This window comes from Plectropomus leopardus, chromosome 1, assembly GCF_026936395.1.
Source record: "Plectropomus leopardus strain MGB_pleo_1.0 chromosome 1, ASM2693639v1, whole genome shotgun sequence".
In the NCBI taxonomy this organism is placed as follows: Eukaryota; Metazoa; Chordata; class Actinopteri; order Perciformes; family Serranidae; genus Plectropomus; species Plectropomus leopardus.
The window spans coordinates 25,919,940-25,941,280 of NC_142176.1; the positions used below are offsets into that span (position 1 = coordinate 25,919,940).

General features: G+C 38.9%; 1 protein-coding gene across 1 annotated transcript; it reads right to left on the minus strand.

Annotated features, from left to right (window-relative positions):
• Nucleotides 1–1,454: 1,454 nt before the first annotated feature.
• On the minus strand, nucleotides 1,455–8,788 carry eif3m (eukaryotic translation initiation factor 3, subunit M). The gene is made up of 11 exons (XM_042503918.2): nucleotides 8,631–8,788; nucleotides 7,404–7,536; nucleotides 6,940–7,078; nucleotides 5,887–6,010; nucleotides 5,657–5,751; nucleotides 5,346–5,429; nucleotides 5,151–5,250; nucleotides 4,235–4,316; nucleotides 3,301–3,444; nucleotides 2,434–2,494; nucleotides 1,455–1,695 (listed from the first exon to the last, which is right to left on the minus strand). Exons 1-11 carry the CDS (start codon nucleotides 8,670–8,672, stop codon nucleotides 1,572–1,574), a joined length of 1,128 nt encoding a protein of 375 aa, XP_042359852.1. The 5' UTR covers nucleotides 8,673–8,788; the 3' UTR covers nucleotides 1,455–1,571.
• Between the last annotated feature and the right edge of the window lie 12,553 nt (nucleotides 8,789–21,341).

The following is a 21,341-nucleotide window of genomic DNA, read 5'->3' on the forward strand; positions in this document are numbered from 1 at the left end:
TAACAATGCAGAACAACCTCTATCTGACTGTGATAAGGAGAGGTCACGAGGCTTGCACAAGATAAACCAACCACCGCACCCAGTATTTACATCTGGGACATCTCACATGACGGACCATCAACAAAACAGTTACTTAAAGCCAGTGGGACAAATTACCGCCAAGAGGACAGAGAGAGATCACTTTTATAGAATGAGAAAAGTAGCTGACAAGCTGTATGTTGCAGAGAAAAGGAGCACATGCTGAGCGATAGAAACCAAGATAGAAGGCTTTACAAACATTGCGTTAAGCCTTGGTCACATTCGTTTCTATCTGCTTTTCGCTTCACCTTGCAGGTGGCTGTGATGAGGTTACGCTCCTGAGAATGTGTTCTGTGATTTACTCTTGCTGATAAGAGTCGGAGATGCTTGCTCCCTGTGGACAACTGGACAGAAGTGAGCGGTGAGCCTCTGCAGACCTCTGGTATGATAGGAAAAAGAACACACTGCAGCCATAAATGTGTACCTCTAATACCCATTGCATCAGAGGGAAAATAATTTAGTGTTAGGGTTGAAATGTTCAGATTATGAGGAGTGGCACACAACTAAAAAACAAAATAAACAGGTTGAGCTGTTGCTTTATTAGTAAAAGAAAAGACTACGTGTATTTGGGGAGGGGATTTAAAGAGTGCAATGTCAGTAGTCTGCACTTTGTCAGTTTGTGCTGATTTCATCACGACCCCAGAGGGAGAGAACTCCAACAGACCCCTTTTACACCTAATGCCTGGGCCATATATCATTAGAGTTCACATCCTAATGCTTTGGACCGGTGCCTGAGAACAGATCTGTGCAGGATAAATGGCACTTAACTTTACATCAATGGGAAAAGAAAAGGTAAACTTAAAACAGGAATTTAAGAAGTCCTTGTTTTTCCACTTTTCAGACGCATCAAAAGACAGTGAGTCATGCTGACTACAGCTGAACAGTATCTTTTACCCCGGTGGACAGCTTCATATCTGTAACGGCAGTGAATCAGCCACAAGCTTGAAGCGTTGATGCTACAGTAATGCAGTTCTGACCCCAGCAGACAGGGTCATCTTAAGTTCACGTTACTATTGTCACCTTTCATGTGTTCCCAGACAAGTGACCCTCTTGTTGCAGGCTATATGTCACCCTGAGTCACAGCTCATCTAATACTGGCATGCCGTCCTTTAACCAGAACCAGATGCTGAGAGCCGCTAGAGGACGAGCCCCCATTAACGTCACTGTATGGCTCTCTGAAAAGATCATAAGGCAGTTTGTGGGGTAGATGTCTAAAAGACTAATAACATACTGTTTTATTATCCATTAATGGTACAGAAAAGCTTTTGGCTGTTTCACAAAATCAAGCTGCGTGTTTGTTATACAACTTGCCACGTTTACTTCAAAAATAACTATGGCAATCTTTAATTATTAAAAAAGTCAGGAGCATTCACAGGTGATCTCCACTGTTCTTTTATTGGATGAATATAAAAGCTGATCAATTCAGTCTGGGGATTTGGAGAGCAGAAAAGAATAGAGGGCCAGGCAGTCTAGACAGTTGAGTTAAGGTGGAATTAAGCAGTAGGTGACAGGGCTTGCAGACTGGTCTTGACGGCTGCGAGGTTGGCCTTCCAGGAGCTGAGGCTGTCGTGCAGCTGCTGCCACTGCTGCTTGCCAAAGGTGCGGTGTGTGCTGTGGCTGATTGAGTGGAAAACAGAAAAGCAGGAATGTTAAATTGACAAAAAAAAATGCAGGCAAAGGTCACTTATTGCACCTCTGAGAAAATAAGAGCTATAGTAAATGGTGCTGTGACAAAAGACATGACATTGCCTGTATTATGATCTTAAATCACAGCCATGTGGAGGCAGAATCATGAGAATTTTAAAGAACAGAAACTATTTTCTCATTGGAAATCTATGAACAATAACATTTTATCTTGTTTCTACACAGATGACATTTTTTTCTGCAGACCAGAACCAAATAAACTCAAAGCGTCCTTGACCCTTGACTATTGAGACCAGACAGCATGAGCCAGACTCAGGAATATAAACTCATCCACATACTTCTTCAAATCAGTGTTTCCCCACACACAGAATTTACTTGGGCAGGCTGTCCAGGTTTATTAATGGCCACCCAAGTAAATTCGAGTGCACTGCACGCTGCACTAATTTCCTTCAGCCCCAAACTTGCTCTGCTTTCTCTCTTGCACACTCTGAAGTTCAAGTTTGTGGGAAACTGCTGATTTTGAACTAGCTCTGTGTCATCACACTGAGAACACATGAACAATGTTGGGCTCTCCTCATGTCACTAGGACCCGCAGCCCTCAGCCCATTCACCAGCTGAGGTCTGCTAGATCATCAATGACCCCTTTCACATCCCCGCCCTGCCATCAGTCAGCCATCAAATCTAGATTTGTGGAAAACACTTTCTACTTACCTCACAACAACTTTTCTCTGTGTCTGGTCAATTTTGCAGTACACCATCTTGGTCCGAACAGCTACAAATAAAAAGCAGACAGAAAGGAATTAAGGGGCAGCAAAAAGCTCTGACAGAAAGCAATAAAAACAGTAGGAGTGGAATGTAATTAAGTAAATTTACACAAGTACTGTACTTTATTTAAAAGCTTTAAATACAAGTAACTTTGCAGATCAGATTATCAATACAAAATAAAAATCAACTTGTGAATTATAATGCATTATTACAGACTAAACTTTTGCTAAAACCTTATAACTGAACTGAAAGTGACATTTATCTATGTTCTCTTCAAACCAGACTTCAATACTAAGGTTTTAACAAAAATGCATGTGTTTGGGCTGGATGAATGAGACTTGGATTGTAATGCATGAGTTGTGTGTGAGTTTGTAAATGGATGTTCTGATATAGTTTTCTAAATGTGGTCCCCAATCACAAATTAAGTTTTCATTACAAATTCAAGTAACAGGGTATAACTAACTGTGTTTTGTGGTTGAAGTATTGCTTTAAATAAAAGATCTGAGTACTTTTTCCACCACTAAAAAACACAACTGATAAAAACTTTGATTCACAAAATGGTAAAAGTGCTATTCTTGGTTCTATGCCATTTTTTTCAATGAAAAACACTGATAACTGATATGATCACCTCTGCATTTTTTAAAGGAGGGGGACATTATTCTTCAGTACGAGAGGGAAAGTCAAAAGGATGTCTGTCTGTTTGTAACCTTGTCCAATCAATATCCCCCCCTCCATTTAGTCGCCTGTGCGAAAATAACAGCATATTTAACAAAGGGAGACAGCGAGGATTAATTTGAGGTGAAGTGCTTGTACCGTCAATGACAAAAGCCTCAACGTCATCAGCTCCGATCTGCAGCTCCTGTTGCATGGTATCGAAGGAGATCTCCTTGAATTCCACAGCCATGCCCATGAATGTCAGCAGACGCATCTTGGACATGTTTTGCTCGTGAGACAGGCCTGGAGAGCAACACGCAGGGATCATTAAGCACAAAGCAGTCACAGTCGATTACTCTCGACTCTGGGAGTTTCCCTGTGATAATTGTTTCTACATTTAGGAGCATGCAGTCAGGGAATCTACTCATTAACACAAACACCACTCACACATTGTCTGTTTTGAGAGTCCATCCTACACATGCTTGTAATTACACCGAAGCCTTGAGTAGTGAGAACGAGACACACTGCTGACACACACACATTCCTACACTGTGTCAACAGCGCGCCGAGCACTGGCTCTATATTCATAAGAGTCTCAAGTAGGAAAAGGTGCTTCAGGTGGCCATTAAATGTACTTTTGCACTGCACAGAGGTATCTGAACTTAACTTGCTTAGGAATCAAATTTATCATTATGTTTGAACCTCAAGCTCATTTTCACTCAGAGGTTTTGACATTATTCAGCGTCATAACAACAGCAACATTTATCACGATAAAGCTGTCCTTACGGTGGGAAAAGTTTGAAACTGTTCTAAGAAATTCCTAAAGAAAAAGAAATACTCTGAACCACTTTAAAGAAGGCAGCATTACTTGTTTTGTATGAAGCACATTAAGTTTTATTTCACTTAGAATATGTCACTGCTGATATATAAATAATCACTTACCAACTACATGTACACAAAGGTTTTAGAAAAATATTACTATTGTCCTCATTTATTAACCTGTATACTGTATTTTTTCAAAATGATAAACATGGTGAGTATGTGAGTTTGTGTGGAACTGATGCAACTAATATTTCAATCCATGGCTACTCACCAAGAGAGTCAATGAAGTCTTTGTTACTCTGGTAAAACTTTACATATGCTGCCAGTTTTCCACTCACAAAGATGGTTAATAGCTGAAAAGAGAAGCAGAAGAGGGAGACACAATTTTATAAGGCTTTAGAAACACAGTCAGATCAATGATAACATTGATTAAGATTGTACTGATAACTGTGTCCAGATTAGGAACATGTGACAGATCACTGGCTGCAATGCAGAAGTTGGTCCCTGATGAACACTGGCACTTCTTTTAATAGTTTAGCCCTTTGCTGACTCATGAAAAGGCTCAAAGAAATGCCACACGCCCTATTAAGAAATATTTTTTCATTGTCTCAACCTCTTAAGCTGGTAATTTCCAAACATTCCTCCTGCTGAATATTCAACCTTTATAACTGGTCATCGTTTAGTATTGGATTGTGTTTGTCTTCGCTGTCATTGAGAATATATATCAACCAACCAGTCAAAAGGCTTTCACATCACTGTGTGTTATAATTCTACTAGTCACATGACACAATGGGCAATCTACTCCTACAAGATTTACAGGTTTGTTGCAGTGTCTGAAAAAAAAGTTTTACATGTGTTTCTTGTGGGGCTTTGAAAGGCACTGAAGAATGTCACACTTTTCAAGAAATAACTCTCATTTCAGGGAAAGTTCATCCTAAAATCAAAAAGCATTTCACCTTTGGCGCTTTTAATGAATTTTGATAGTTTTGGTTTGAGTTGTTGAGTGTTGGAGATAAATAACCAGTACAGGCTGGATATGAGTTTCCTGATTTTGGGGTGAACTGACCCTTTAATAAAACCGATGGGACTGTCAGATAAAATATTTCTGGCAGTAATCTGACAATGTCAGTAATGTCTTTTATATTTGCAACACCAGAGAGTGTTGCACATCCTACAGCACCACTCACGTCGTGGATGAGTTCTCCCTCCAGGAAGCGAACAGGTTTCAGGGTGAGCAGGTGGTCAATCAGAAAGGTGTTGGGATCTTTGAGAGCACGGACAATACATCTAAAGATAAGGGGAACAGATGGACAGATGGATGAAGGGATGCACATAATATAGAGGTTTAATGACAAATGTTAAAAGAGTATCTTCAAGTCTACCTGTGGGCATCAACACGTGCTTGTGAAGCATTGTCTTCTGTGTAACTCCCCAGCAGCTCAACCATCACTTTTGCTGCGGCGTCACTGTGAAATGAGCAGATTGTTAAAAACACCCAGATGAGATAATTTGCTGCAGGGATAATGCACAATACTACACAGTTTCTTATGCCTGGAGATATGTATATGAATAAAAAAAATGTGCACCACTTTCTCATGCAGGATTTATAAATCTTAAATTCTGTGTATTCATATTTTTGTGTCTGTGCATACCAAAATATGAATTTTACACATCTGACCCAATATGTAATTACCTTTTTTTGCAGTCAACCAATGCTTCATACACCAGCCTCAAGAGTGTGTGCTTCTTCTCTGTGTTCAGGTTCCAGTCGATAATCCACTTGCGTACCTGAGCAGCAGCACAAATAGGTATCATAAATCAACTGCAAAGGAAAAAATGCAACCCGTGGAGATTTGAGAAATGTAACAGACATCTTCTTTTCCTTTTAACTGTCTCTGCAGCTCTAAGTTAAGAAATACATACCTGATCAAGGTCAGTGGGGATGAAGGCAATGGCATTACAAGTTGCAGCCACCTTGATGAGGCTGCAGAAGACAGTGTACCTCACTGGAGTGTTCTCATCCATGCCGTGGAACAGATTACTCAACCTGTTACAGGAAAACATGACAGAGATAGTCAAGTGTTTTTAAACAACAGTAGCTAAGACAGACAGGAAAACACCTTGCTGAAGTTATAATGAACTGTGATAAAGATTTAATTGAGCGCACGCACGCACGCACGCACGCACGCACACACATGCAGCTGCAATGGGGGATTCAACCCAAGGCAATGATGATAGCCTGCTATTATAATGTTAATGGTAATGTTGCAATTAATGCTAGCTAACAAGTCAGCAGCTGGCATTTGCATTTACAGTTTCAACATTAACGTTGATGGTATATTAACTGAGGAGTAAAAAAAGTCAGCAATAGCTCAAATCATGTTACTAATTTTACCGGCTTGCTTACTTACTTCCTATCAAACATACTGTAAAGCTGCACTGAGATCTCTCCATTGCATTTTGTCCTTGGCAACATGCTGCTTCTCTCCCCATGACAGCTGCACCTTGTCCTTGAGACTAACCAGCTAGCAGGGCCATATCTAGCTTTTTGGGGCCCTTTCTTGTTTTTTTTCTTGTTTTGCCCCTTCTATTTCAAACATTTACAAATTCACACTATATTCCATATGCATCTAGGACCATACACACATGCCCAATTTTAGAAGATACTTGCCAACCAGCATTGCATCTTTTCTGGGGGAAACCCTGAACAGAGAATCTATTTTTTATCTGGTCCCTATTTTTTTCACATGCTTTTTGTTTTGAAAAGAGGATAGCTACTTTTCTGTCTATTGATGCTGTTGGCACAGAGGCCCAGTATCTCTAAGTTATGATTACAAGACAAAAACTTCATATAAATCAACATCAAAACAATGGAGAGCTTCACGTCCATACAGGAGGAATATATACTTGGTCAGACAACAATAATTAGAGGAGATGCTGTGCATAGATTAAAGGGCAAAAAGTGAAAGGACTTACAGCTGCATCCTGAGGGACGGTCTCTCTCCTTCACGGAACTTCACCAGTTTCTCACATAGACTTTCAATGAGAGCCTCCTGCTTCTCTGTCTCCAGGATCAACAGCAGAGACACGATGCTGTTCATCACACTCTCTACATCTGCAGAGAGATTCAGCAAGAGAGGCTCATAAGTGATGAGAATTTTTTTTCACATTCAGCAGTAGTATCAGCATCAGCTGGAGCATAAACAGACTGTATTCATGGCATATTTGGCATGGCACAACAGGTGTAATTAATGACATCTATAATCGCTACATTGCACTTAGGTGAGCCAGTTCCAGGGTCGTGGTATTGTGCATGCTGGATCTGGGGCACCTACAACTGCGCTTTTCCTGGTAATGCAAGTCAAAATATGTGCCTGAGAAAAGTGTTTTATGAATAACTCACTGAGTAAAGAGCTGAGGTGTTCTTCATCATCACCTACCTTTATCATCATCCTTGAGGCACACATCACATGCCTCGATGATCTGAGCCAGATCTACATGAAGTCCACCCTCAGAGTTCTCCTCTGATATATCAGCTCCTTTGGCCTTGATGTAGGACCTCAGCTCTGATGCCTGCAATGTGAGAGAGTAAAATAAGGAGTATTAGTGGTTGCTTAGCACCTAAAATCACAAACAGTACCAAGATACATATTGGGGCTGCAACTCCAGATCATTTTCATTGTCAATTACGCTCTCAATTGAACAAATGTTTGTCTATAAAATGTTGACAAACATTCTCAAATGTCCTCTTTTGTCCACAAATGCACGCACATCCATACCAGCAGTGCAGGTGCTGAGACAATATTAAGTAGACATTACATTAAATAAATTGCTTGCACTCTGCTGGACTCCAATGTCCATTCATTTATTACAACAAGGTGGTGACGTTTAAAGCACAGCCACTCTTCATCTGGATGGTTATATTGCCTAAAACACCCAAATATTTGGGTTATTATCAAAGAGAAACAAAAAGGCCAAAAAAATGACTGCATAAGAGGCTACAATCAAAGAATCTGAACTTTATTCCCCTAAAAATTATTTGGACTGATCAATCAATTATTAATTTCACTAGCGATTAATTTAATAGTTGACAACCAATTGATTAATCACTGCAGCTCTACTACATATGTTAGCAATGTAATGAGATTACATTGAGCATCATTATTTAGCATAAGGTATGTTTGCTTTTACACACTGTCATGTGTTTTTGTCTTGATCACAAGAATATTTTTCCTGTCAGCTGTAGGAGAAGGTGAAAACTGATTGAAGTTCTCTTCTAACGCTGACAAGCAGGACGCTTAGGGTGGCTTGAATTTTTTGCGTCTATGTTTATTTAGTTGTCTAAACTAGCACTGTTAGCTTTTCCAACGTAATAACAATGGGGGCATTTGTGACAGTGTCAGCAATACATACACTGAGCTACAAACCAAACGAAAATGGTGCTCAACTATTTCAAATCATATCCCATCTAAACGATAGGTGTAATATAATAATTACGAACAACGTGTTCACACATATGTCACATAATCAGCATGTTTCGTTTGCTAGCTGACGGTTAGCTGTTTAGCCTGCTAGCATGCTAAGTTATGTGTTTCGACAGTTTCAATTATCGATTCATCCGCACGCGGGACGACACAAAATACGTTTTTTATAGACGTGAGTAGTACCTGGTCTTCTTCAGTGATATCGATAAATGCCGGGACGCTCATTTTTAGTGATTTTGTGAGCCTTGGAGATATAATCCACGCTCCCACCACCGCTGAGACCTGAGCGGAAAAGAAAAGGCCACAGTGCCGGTGACACTCTTTTTCTTCCGGGTCAAGCTCTTAAAGCGACAGTGACCCACATATCTCTGTGTTGCGACAATGAAAACTATCGGTAATTTCGTAAATAGGCTGTGTACCACAATTATGCACATGAATTGTTGGACTTAAATGAATATCTGTAAAAATCCCTGTTGCCACTTCTAAGAGGATCTGCAACCTCTGTAATGCCAATCGTGAGGGAGATGAGTATATTTTGTTTGAATGTCAGAATATAAACTTAATGAACTATAGGGAAAGGTTTATGCTGAAGAATTATTTAAACTGGGCCTCTTTGTTTAAGTTAATTTCGTTATTACAGTCAAATAACCCAAAAGTTATTTGTAAACAAGGTACTTCTTTGAAGAATGTCCTTTCTTTAAGTAACATAAGTTGTACTTTAACCAGTGCTGTGTGCCATTATTCTGTTATTTTTGTATGTAATACTATACTATACACTATACCATCTGATGGGGTCTTGAGTAGGTATTATCAGCCTGGCCAATTATCCGGGCCAATATCTGGCATTTTGCAGACAATCTGTATCCGCATTTTATTTAAATGATTGACTAATAAAATTAATTAATTAAAAAGTGCAAAGAAAGTGTCACCAGGGGAGGAACTTTTAACTTGTAAAACGTCAGGGAGCTATTTGTATTTATTCATTTTTAATTTAAATTTTCACTTTACTTAATAAAAAAGTTGATGGGAACATGGTGTAATGTTGAACATTTCAGTTTTGATTAAACATTTGCTATTACAACAAAGTTTTGTGTTGGAGTTTGTTATATTTCAAATTCTGAATACTGACAGAAAGATTTTCATTTTTATTGTAAACACATATCGGTTCCGGATATTGGTCATCAGTCTCATAAACGACTAATAATTGGTATTGTATCGGTTATCAGTATTGGCCATAAAAAAAAACCAATATCGCTCAACTCCTAGTCTTGAGTTCAAGAAATAAATGAAAATAAAATCAATTTTGTCACCAAGACGTCTACCACCACATCCTAAGCTTTCATTCTTCCCTATCCAGATATCAATCTCCGCTGTGGGAGATTAACCCTGGATGTTTTGGATGAGAGTTACAGAGGTGAACCTGATCCCCAGGAGAGGTTATCTGATTGCGGTCCATCTGTGTGGACCACCGTGGCAGCCCTGCCCCAGAGTTTCCCAACCCGGAAACACTGTCAGTGTCAAAGGGCAACTCTAGCACCATACACCCCCTGACCCATGGGTGCGCTTGATGGGCCTCTGTGCCAAGTGGGATTCTGTGTATTGTTACCATGGCAGGTCACTTGGTGATTGAAGTGAGTGAGGTGAAGAGGGTAAGTGGAGCAGGAGGTCACCCTAAAACTATGTAGTAAGGTTACCAACATCTGAGGTGTTGAGCAAGCTGTGTCCCAGGGTGAGGACGCTGTGGACGGTTTTACATTTCACTGGAGCTCACACCTCATCTGTCACACAAAAATGTGGATTTTAGGACAACTATAGACTACACAGACACATAGTCACATCGTAGTTTCTTAAAACTCTAATATTTAATATTTCTTGTAGCAGTTACAGTAAAAGGCCTAAACTCTGTTACGTTCTGCAGGATAAAAAACCTTAGTGTGCAAAGGGGAATTGGCTGATGTGTGTTTCACCATAGTGCTGGTCTGATGCGATGCGTCATTCTGTTGGGAAGGAAAGTGCCTGGTACCAAATCCCACCCTCACTCTCTCCCTGCCCTCGTATGCTGTCATGGCAAAGAATTTATAGCCGCTTCTCCACAAGTGTGCTTGTGTAACTGCGAGGCTTTCATTATCTGATTAACAGCTGGTGTCAAGTGCCTGGTGTATTTCAAATCCAGAATAAGAGTTTTGGAGGCTTTGAAGCTCCAGGTGCATGTGAAACATTGTTTCTGTCTTTAAAAGGTCTTCAAAATGCCACAGCGTGTTAGGATGCTTGATAGCCTTCATAATATTCATGGCAGAGTGTCCTGAGAATAGCATGGGTGTGGGACAACAGTAAACATTTAAACTCCAAGGAGACTGTACCTGGTACATGTATTAAACTAGTCTGTTTTATATCATTCTTAATCTAACCTGGCAACGTTGTCTTTAAAACATGTATATGTAACCTAGCAGCAGAGATGGCTCATGTTTTCAGTAGCTGCACTGATGTCTGATAGAGTTTTCAGTTGGTGTTCGTGTAAACATTTCAGTGGAAGAGGACTGGTCATCCTGCTTTTGTCATGCAATGTGCTTCTTTAGGTCATGAGGTCTCAGAGGTTGTGAAATCATCACAGATATTGCCAAATTAAATTCATATTATCTTGCGTTTGCAGGAAAACCTAATATTCAGTGTCAGTTCTTAATTATCATTTAAGTCTCTCATTTTTTAAGCCTTGTTGTGACAGAGTTTAATATGACTCAGCAGAATACTGAACATTTTTCTTTAAGTGCAAATGCTGTAACTCAAAATTAGGGAAGAAACAAGCTGAAAAATGGTTTTCTTTGATGTCTTATAGAGACATTATTGATAAGGTTTTAATTTTGTGTTTATCAACCTTATTCCTGAGAGTGCGACTGTAGAAATGATTATGGGCACCACCTCCAGTGAAATAGCTGAAGTAGCAGTAAGTTAGTTACTGCCATGAACTATCTATGGTTAGTCAAGAGAAATTTTCCCTTAATCTAGCAAATACTGCTTTGTTTATTTATCACACACACACACACACACACACACACACACACACACACACACACACACACACACATATATATATATATATATATATATATATATATATATATATATATATATATATTTAACTAATGTCAAATTAGCATTTTCTAAGATATGCTTGCAAAACTCAGGTAGGCTACCTCTTGCGCTGTTCATTTTAGGCTACTAACAACCAGACGAAGCTAAACATGAGGCTTCTACAACAGTGTGCTAAACATGAAACCAGGACAAAATTATTAATGATTTTACCACGACTTTATATAAATGATATTTCTGAGGTCTGCTACTAAACTAAGTGTCATATCACTCAGTAGAATTTTGACTTAATACATCAGCAGTTATAAAAATGAGTCTTTAAGGCAGACAAGCAGAGCTTTAGCTGGGAAACATCACTTTAATTCACGTGTTGGCAAATGCGTCTGTTTATGAGTCTTAATAAATCATAACTCGTCTTTTAGATGGAGTCGATTTTTACCTTAAGTTAGCTCGGGCTCCATTAAATTTACTAGTATGTTAAAAAAGCAGGGCAACTTAATCACTAACACAACCAATGCTTTTAAACGGCTGTCAGAGATGATAAGAAGGTGTAACAGGTGTGTTACACGTTTTCTTTCATCCTAAAAAAGATGGTACTGTTAGTTAACTGTTACCAGTGGAAAATGCTGGTTCCTGTTCAGCCCCAGACTTTGCGCCCATAATTCATGCAAGGTGTCATGGGAGCTCAGAATAAGGTGGATTGACAAATATATTGTGTTTAGTGTGATCACACCTCGCTCAAACATAAATTAAAATATAGGAAATAAATAAGTACAATAAAACAGACAGCTACTACAGATAATACCATATAAATATATATTCATGTTTATGTGTAGGTCTGAAACATTTATGTTGCCAACATGTCTATATTGACCTCATCCATGTCTCCTTAACTGTGAATAGCCCATGCTCTTCCTAAACTGCTGGCAAATTGCCTGCTCAGCCTCCTCAAAGATAAATGACTGTGTGTTAAGAGTTAGTCGAGCCCAGGTGTCTGCTTTCTCCCTGTCAGCCAGCCAAGTGGTGAGTATCCATGTTAGCCCGTCTCATGGTCATCATCCAACATGGCGGCCTACCTTCCACCCACTAATTGTCTGGTTCCCACAGTGCTGCCTGCCTTCACAATCTCTGAAAAATCCCCTTTGCTCAGACTCATCTGTCAGCCAGTGACCTTGTCAGGGTGCATCACATGAGTAACTTCCCTGCTTCCCTAGGTGGAGCGAATTGCTTGTTAATTACTTATAGGCTGACTTGCCCTCCCTACACACACACACAAATACCAGAAACAAATAAGCAAACAAAACCGAGGTATTAAACAGAGGTCCACAATGGTCTAAGGAGTGCACAAACCCACAGGGTCTTCTGAAGGACTTTTATTGTCCAAAATTGCAGAGATGTATTATAAACATTTTACAGACTACTTGGTTTAAAATTCATTTTTTATGGTTAATATGCATGTCTTTCATATAACAACATTTTTTAAAAGATAGGTTACACAGGCTAGTTAGCTTCTGTTAATTACTTGTACTGCTCTATCTGAGCTTACGTCATACATTTAGATTTGAGCCAGTGAGACAATAAACACTTCTTGATACTGGTGAGGTCATGCTTAGAGCAGGGCTGACTTGTTCAAAAGGTGCAGTTCTGTCATTATCTTTGACCTTATTATCTGTTCACTGCTGTACACTTACCATGCTCTAATGTCATTTTACTCTCACTTCCCTCTGTATTTTTCACTACCAAAAGATACAACCAAGCAGCCGAAACGAGTAATTGGTTAATTGATAAGTCAAGCGACAGTAAATAATTGGCAAGCATTTCCATGTTCATTTAGAGTTGAGAAATTGAGCACAATTGTTCCAAATTTTTGCAAAATTGAATTGAATTGAATGTGGATTTTACTTGCCATGTGTGATTAGAGACAGGGATTGAAAACTGTTTCCATATTGTCTGCCTCTAAGATGACAAATAAGATGCGGTGTGTTTTTCTGACAGTTGCATTGCAAAACAGTGACGTCTCACTCATGCGTCTACCCGGCTGGAAATCTTGCAACAAGGAGTCATATCTGAGAAGAAGAAACATCCCAAGGTACTGCTTATGTAATGTCTGTAAAGGGACAATTTCAAGTAAGAGCAGAAACACCAGCAAAATGTTAAAACATCTTTAGATGCAACATGGGCTTAAATCCCATGAATGCCATGTTTCTGACACTCTATAAACAAATGCCACTGCTCCGGGTAGCATGTCCATTACTAGAGATAATTATCCTATGGTATAATAACATTAGGACCACACTGGCAGTTTTTTTCTTTGACTAAAAAAATGTTAAAGAGTGGAGCTTTTGCACTCCTGTGTTATTTCTAATCTGTTCTTAAACTCTGTTCAGACTCAGATAATACAGTTGGGTTGACACTGAAAACCTGTGTAGGCCTTGTTTTCTCCTTTCATAAAGTTGATCAGGAATTGATAAAGAATCACACTGATAAGTAGAATCAATAAGGGCATTGGTATCAATAAAATATTTATTAAGTGCCATGCCTGTATGGGATAATGAGTTAAATAGCTTTTGCTTTGTGGAAAAGACCAGAAAAATGCTGACATCACTTTGGTCTCTGAGAACTTGTGATGGGCATTTTATTATTTTTTTTACTGCGTTCTGATATCATATTGAGCAAGAAAATAATGAAACATTTGCATAGTTGTGCACATTTTGCATGCTGGAATCTGGCTGCACACTTTAAAACAAATGTGCACCGAGGAGTTTTTCTTTATTAAATCATAATGTTATTATTCTTTTCTGCCTGCTATGTTACAGACTTGGCCGTACTGTGCGAGCCATCTGCAGCAGTAATCTCATGCATCACCCTAAAAAGAGAGTTGGTACATGAGCTGCTGTTATCTTGCCATATCACTTAATGACCAGCTTCATATCACACCAAAGACCACAGCAATCAATCAAAGCGAGTTTGCATTTGTGGTGTTGAGCTATCTGAGGTCGTTAATCCCCCCTTTGTGGAATGTGTGTGCTCTGTTTCAAGCTAATGGCAGCACAAAAAAAAGAAAAAACGAAAAAGCTACAGTCTTCCAGGAATTCTGACGTTCCTGTCTGGATAGATCGAGTCACTGCAGTGGAACTGGAGCTCTGTTAATGATGGAGTGGTCTCCTGTCATCAGAGAGTGTTTATATTACACACACACTCGCAGCCTAGCAGGATCACTGCAACTTTAGAAAAGGGCACAGTCAAACAAAGAATCAAATTTGTTTCAGTCGGGGATAGCCTACATTGCACAATATTTGGCCTGAAGCCATACATGCCAGATCTCAAATACTAATTAGAGGCATGTTAAACTGAGGTGACCCTTTGCTTTTGAGATACCATTTCAACTGTTTCATTAGAGCTGATAAATACGATGCTGAAGACAGAGAACAGGCAACCATTAAACTTTCTCACTAGTTGCTTCAACAAAAGACAAAAAAGGGTCTTTTTTTCTCATAAAAGATGTGTTTGACAAGAATGATTTTATTTTAATCTACAAAATAATAACTAACCATGCCTTTAAAAAAAAGCAAATTATCTTAAACAAAGCATTTCAATACAAAAGCTACATGTACTGTCTTCCTGTGATTGTTGAAGTTGCAGTGAAGTGGCATTCCCCTATAGTCACATGTACTGTACTGGTTGTGTGGTAACTTTCATATTTTCCCATCATTGTGCATATCTCAGAGTCATCCCGTAAACTTTTGCTCGTCAAGTCTCAGAATGAGGCTCAAGGGTATGACAACAGACATTAACCACTGGAGATATCTGAAATGTTTTCTGATGACTGCTCACACTGCGGCCACAGCTGCTAGGGTGTGACAGCATGGAAGAGGCCGTGGTTTACAGTAAAGAACTGATAAAGTCTGGCCTTGATGCTGACACACAGGCACCTGCTGGGATGAGCCATAGGTTGTTCAGTGAAATGCAGCAAAACACTTTGAACATCACTGACGTGTGATATTTTTTATTAATAAATGCTATATAATTATATTGAATTCACAGCTAAGTCCATTAGTTAGTGAGGGGGGGATTCATTGCTTTATACATTGTAATTTATGCAGCCTTATGCAGCCTTTCAAGGGACATCATGTTAATCTTAAATTTGGAAACGGTCAGCGTGACTTTTTTTTTTTTTTTTTTTTAAGTAAACATTAAATGGTCAGTGTAGATGGCTGCCCACCTACAGCCTGGTTGTGTTTGAGGTTTCTGTCTGTTTAAAGGATGTTTTTCCTTCCTGCTGTCACCAAGTGCTTGCTAATGTTGAAATATTTGGGTCTCTGTAAATTAAAGAGTACGGTCTAGACCTGCTCTATAAGAAAAGTGTTTTGAGATAACTTTTATAATGATTTGGTGTTATAAAAATAAAATTCACTTGACTGATTACATTTGACATCCAGGGAAGTAAAAAGAATAGCTGACAGAAGTACTGATGGAAAACAAAATGAAAAAGGTAACACTTTACGATAAGGTACGCGAAAAATAGTTACTGAGGAACGAATGAGGAACTAATCATTAGTTAATGGTCAGTTTTTAAGTAACTCCCAATTAAATGTCATACAGTAGCTAATCATTATATGATTGTGATATTTGTGATGTAACAGATTTAACAAATGAGTAACATATATAAGATGTGTAAAGAGATTTATTTTAAATTTGGGACCTTTATTTTGAGAGGTTCCGGTATAAAGCAGGGGTAGCCATTTTGTTTGTTGCTGAGGGCAGATGAGGTTTGCAGTCCTCAATCATCCTTTCCTCTACTTGCTTTTACTGGTATTGCCAGTAAGTATGTTATATTTAAGAAGTATACTTACCTGTGTTACTGTTTGTGTTTATTTCAGTTTTACCTTCTCTTCATTAAATCCTGCCATGTTCAGACAGACAGGCAGGTCATTGGTTCAGATCTTGGGGAAATTAGTTCAGCTTGCTGTTTCAGATGAGATCAGTACAATATTTTTATTTGAGAATGTTGCGAGGCAGAACTAAAATGTAAATTAATAAATTCCTCTTTACCTCTCCATATGTAAGGGTGCTTTTTGATAGACCTCAGGGATGATGACGATGATGATGTGATATTGCTTTGATACCTGGAGTCCCCTTCTTCCACAGTGTGTAGTAGGATGAACTGAACTTTAAAATAAGCGAATGACCAGAAATTTGAAGGAACTAAACTTTAAGGTGAGGTGAAGTCATTGAACTCTGGACACACACTGAACTGAAAGGTCTACATTTTTGTTTTGTTTTGTTTTGATTTATTTTTGAATGACTGGGCTCTGAATCTGAACAGAATCTACTCTCTGATGTGTCTCTCTAGTCCATAACCTTATTTATTTATATTTATATTTAAAATGTAGCTAATCCAATTGCTGTTGACACTGTAATGACTGAAAGGACCCACCACGCGTTAAGGCAGAAGGATAATATTTATCAGTGATTAAGGGTGTAGCCCCTTTTAAGACTGACAAAAAGCACAATGAAGGTAATAGTTAAGTAATGATTCGTTACTCATTAACTACCTAAAAAGGGTAACTAATGGTCAAGTAAAAATTTAGTAATGATTCAGTACTCATATGCTAATCATGTTACGTATTCCTTCACAAAAAAACAATAACTAATGGTCAGGTAATAATTAAGTAATGTTTCAGTACTCAGTAACCACTGAGACACAGAGCAAAAAGGGGAATGTTCAAGTAGTTATGATTGAGTTGTTACGGGCTGTTAGTTGCTGTGTAGTTTTGATTTTTACTTTTTAGTTTTTTGTGGAACATTTGAAGTTTGTCAAACTTTAACATCAGTGCAAACAGCTAGGTAAAGAGGATAAACACCATCTGTGATCCAGACCACATGAATGGACAAGACCACCTCTGCATTCATCTCTGGGGAAATGCTGACATGGACACAGAAGGACTAAATACTGGCTGTGGTTCTGGATCTTCTTGGTATTACAGATCATTTTCTCTGCTATCTGGGATCCCGAATAGGATGACTGCCCCCTACAACCATGTATAAATAATTTGTTCATTATTTCTAATTATTTACTACTTGGGCTTCTTTGTTGCACAATATGCAGGAGCTGGCAGGATTACATTTCGCTGTGATTACATCTGGTCAATAAAAATTAACTGATTGATTATTAGGTTGTTCCTCATTTGTTCCCTCACTCATTTTACTAATCAACTAATTTTAGGAGTTACCAGAGAACTGATCATTAACTAATAGCTCCTCATACATCCCTAATTAGTTACATCACTCATTTCTAAATTACCTCATCATTAACTAATGATTATCCACTGTCTGGCATCTGAATGGAAGAAACTCAAGAACTGACCATTAACTAATGATTAGCTCCTCATTCATTCTTCATCAGTTCTCTCAGTTATTATCAGTTAAGAAATTATTAACTAATGATTAGCGACTGTATGACATTTGATTGGGAGTTACTAAGAACTGACCATTAACTAATGATCAGTTCCTCATTTGTTCCTCAGTAACTACTGATTTAGTATTGTTAGTTCCTAATTTCTTCCTCATTAGTTCCCTATTAAGTAATGATTAGCTTGTGTATGACATTTGATTGGGAGCTATTCAAAAACTGACCATTAACTAATGATTAGTTCCTCATTAGTTCCTCAGTAACTACTCGTTTTTTGTGTACCTTATTGTAAAGTGTTACCATGAAAAATGACCAACAAACTGATGTCATACTTAATGTTATTTATGTTTTCTTATTGTCAGACAACCCAATCACCAGAATAATCATTGGCATAATATGTTTCTTCAAACTACAGATATGTTACCTTGGTTCATTTCCCATGCAGCAAATATGTTGAAATGTTACGTTTGTGAATGTTCGATTATATATTGTGGCAAAGCTTACGTTAATGTGTGGTTAGGTTCGGGCACAAAAACACTTGGTTAGTATTGGGAAAAAATGTAAAAAAAAACCACAACTGTCACTGTGCTCTGCTGTTTGAGCGGTCGACAGCTGTCTTGCCAAGGTCTCATGCCAGCCACCATCCCCTTCTCCTTCTGATAATAAACTCTGTACAAATGTAACGTGAGTGGCAGAAACGTACAGCGGCAACATTTTCTTCTGACTAAAAAAGGTGATTGATACACCCAACTGTGTAGCCAAAAGTGGATATAGTTTCTCTTTGCCACAGAGCTCCATTTTTGTCCAAAAACTATTAAAATGCATCAGTAAGCCACACTGTTTATTACAATAAACATGGACATCATAGTTTGCTTTAAGTCAGTCCCACATACACCATCCTACTGCTTTAAAACCACACCATGTGTCTTCATACGCAGCTGAAAATAGTCCTGCACAAACACGTTTACTTTTGTCTGAGTAACATTTGCTAAAAACCACAGTGCCAAGCTGTTTTAGCACATAATTTAGCTTTTTTTAAAAAAAAAACTATCTAAAGCAAAAATGTATAAAAGTTTACATTTTCAGAGGGAACCGACTGGTTTGGGGCTAAGTGCCACAGATGAACTGGGAAACTTAAAAGGTACTGAAAGACAGACTTTGTTGTTTTTGTTCTTTTCATGGTATTTGTTGAGAATATCAAAGATTTCGATTTTCACCAGCCTTTTCCTTTGCTGACTGTCAGTACGCTGAAGTTCTTTAGTTTGACCTGAGTTTTTATATTCTCTTGTTTTTAAGTGTTTGCTCTTGTGCTTGATCCAGGAGCATCCAGCTTTGAATGTATATGAATACAGGAGAGGGAGGAATCGTGGGTTTGGTGATAAAGGGTAAAGGCGATCATCAACAACAAGAAAAGAGCGGGTGTGTGAAAGATCACTGGACCAGTGTTGTGTCTGACACATCAACCACGGAAATGCTCGCTCTCCCACAGATCTTTCTTCTCTGTTTCTTATCTCCAGTGTGATATACAACACTTTGAAGAGCGCTCAGCGATGATACGAGAGAGAATTAAAAACTGGCGATTGTTGGTTTTTATGTGGGTCATAGGGAAGAGAAACAATGTTGTTTGACACAGTCCTAAAGAGAAATTCATTTTAGGCATAACATGAATGTTTCCAAATGTATTCTTAAATGAGTAAAGCAATGAGGGATGATGGGCAGTGCGTTCAGATGCTGTTATCTCGAAGAGCAGAAGCCTGGCTGTCACGAATGTCCAAATAGTGCTCTGAGAAAGTAGCGAGGGAACACAGAGGAATTATTGTTCTGCCCGAGTTTGTTTTTAATAGTAACCATTTCCGAGAGGCCACGGGCAGATAGCAGGGAAATGATGAAACGTTACAACACAGTGCTGTTGGGTTTGTTATCATATTTGTTTCAATGCCTTCACAGAGAAGTGAAGGACTGGGGCCTTTTTTTATGCCATCATCAGCACATCAAAATAACACCTGCAGCTATTTGGCAATCCTCTCACAGTCACTTTAATACAGATTATTACAATATTAAGAAAAGAAACCATGTCATCTTAAATCACCATGACTTAAAAAAGAAGCTAGATTAATAAACTGTCTATCTTCAGATGAAGTAGCATGATTACAGATGTTTATTAAAGTGGAAAAAAGTCATTTCTTTTTCATGTGTTCTGCCAGGACACATGTCTCCATAGTTTATCATATTTTCTCTGGCTGAAACAAAACCTTCTCAAATTGCCTCTTACTCATCACTCTGTAGAAAGTTTGAGTCTTGTTTTATTTCTCGCGAAGGGTCAAAGGCAGTATTGACCATTTCCCTTCCTGCGCACAGTGATGTTGTTTTAAACCCTGAGTAAACCACAGATTGATCTCAAGAATGGGTGTATTTGGGGACTGCCATCCGTCATAGGGCCTGAAAGGGTTGTTTTCTCCCGGGCCCCGTCACCTTTGATGAATCCTCGCTAAAGACTCCGCTGGGGAAGGCACGGCCAGCATTTGCCTTGGCTCGGAGGCACTGCATTTTCTTTCATTCTCTGCTGATACTTTTAATTGTGCCACAACCTTTTGTACATGCAGCACATTACTTTGGTTTGTGTTTGTTTGTAGTGGGCGGACCACAGGAGGTTTTTCCAAACCGTTGTGGGAGATATTAATTCTCTTTGCTACTATTTTGCAGTCAGCTACGTGGACATCCTCTGAATGTCTGGGTGTTCCTCAGGGGTATGGGTCTGCCTTTGCACTCATTTATTTCCCAGAATAGAGTAAGTCAGAGAGCACTTTGTCTTCTGCATGACAACAAGCCACCCAGATGTATCTGTGCTTAGCTTCTAGGAGCTTTTGTAAGGTTATGACCGTTGTAATGGATGTCATCAGATAAACTCGGACTGTAAGTAATGTAACTGTAATATATCTGTTTTTCAAAAACTGGGAAAATAGACTGCGTTTTATTATAGTCCTAGAAAGGCTTATCTGCCAGCATGCCTCTTCTTTTAGGTCGGGCATGTCCAAAGTCTGGCCCGGGGGCCAAACATGGCCCACAGACCAATTTCAAACAGCTCTCAGCTTGACTTTGAAAATAGGCTATATGCTGGCCCTACACAAAATACCGGTTAATCAAGTGAGTTCACTTTGCATTTTTTCCTTGTTCCTCATGATGGCCGCACCATCACACATTGTCTGGACGTGTACAAACTTGTAACTGCAGGCGGAACTAATGTGTTTTCATAAAAGACAGTAAACAAACAAACAAAAAAACAGTTACCTAGCAGCAGATGTTTCTACTAGGTAGCAGACATGGCCATAGCAAAGACGTGCAAAGTCAACAGCTAGGACCGTCGCTTTCAGGAGCAGAGGAAAGCTTGTTTATTT

Excerpts from the sequence above, each read along its gene's own strand:
- eif3m (XM_042503918.2), bottom strand. The coding sequence starts at position 8,672 with ATGAGCGTCCCGGCATTTATCGATATCACTGAAGAAGACCAG. Across the intron at positions 7,537-8,630 it reads ATATCACTGAAGAAGACCAG|GCATCAGAGCTGAGGTCCTA; the intron begins GTACTACTCACG and ends CTCACATTGCAG. Across the intron at positions 1,696-2,433 it reads CAGAGAAAAGTTGTTGTGAG|CCACAGCACACACCGCACCT; the intron begins GTAAGTAGAAAG and ends CCACTCAATCAG.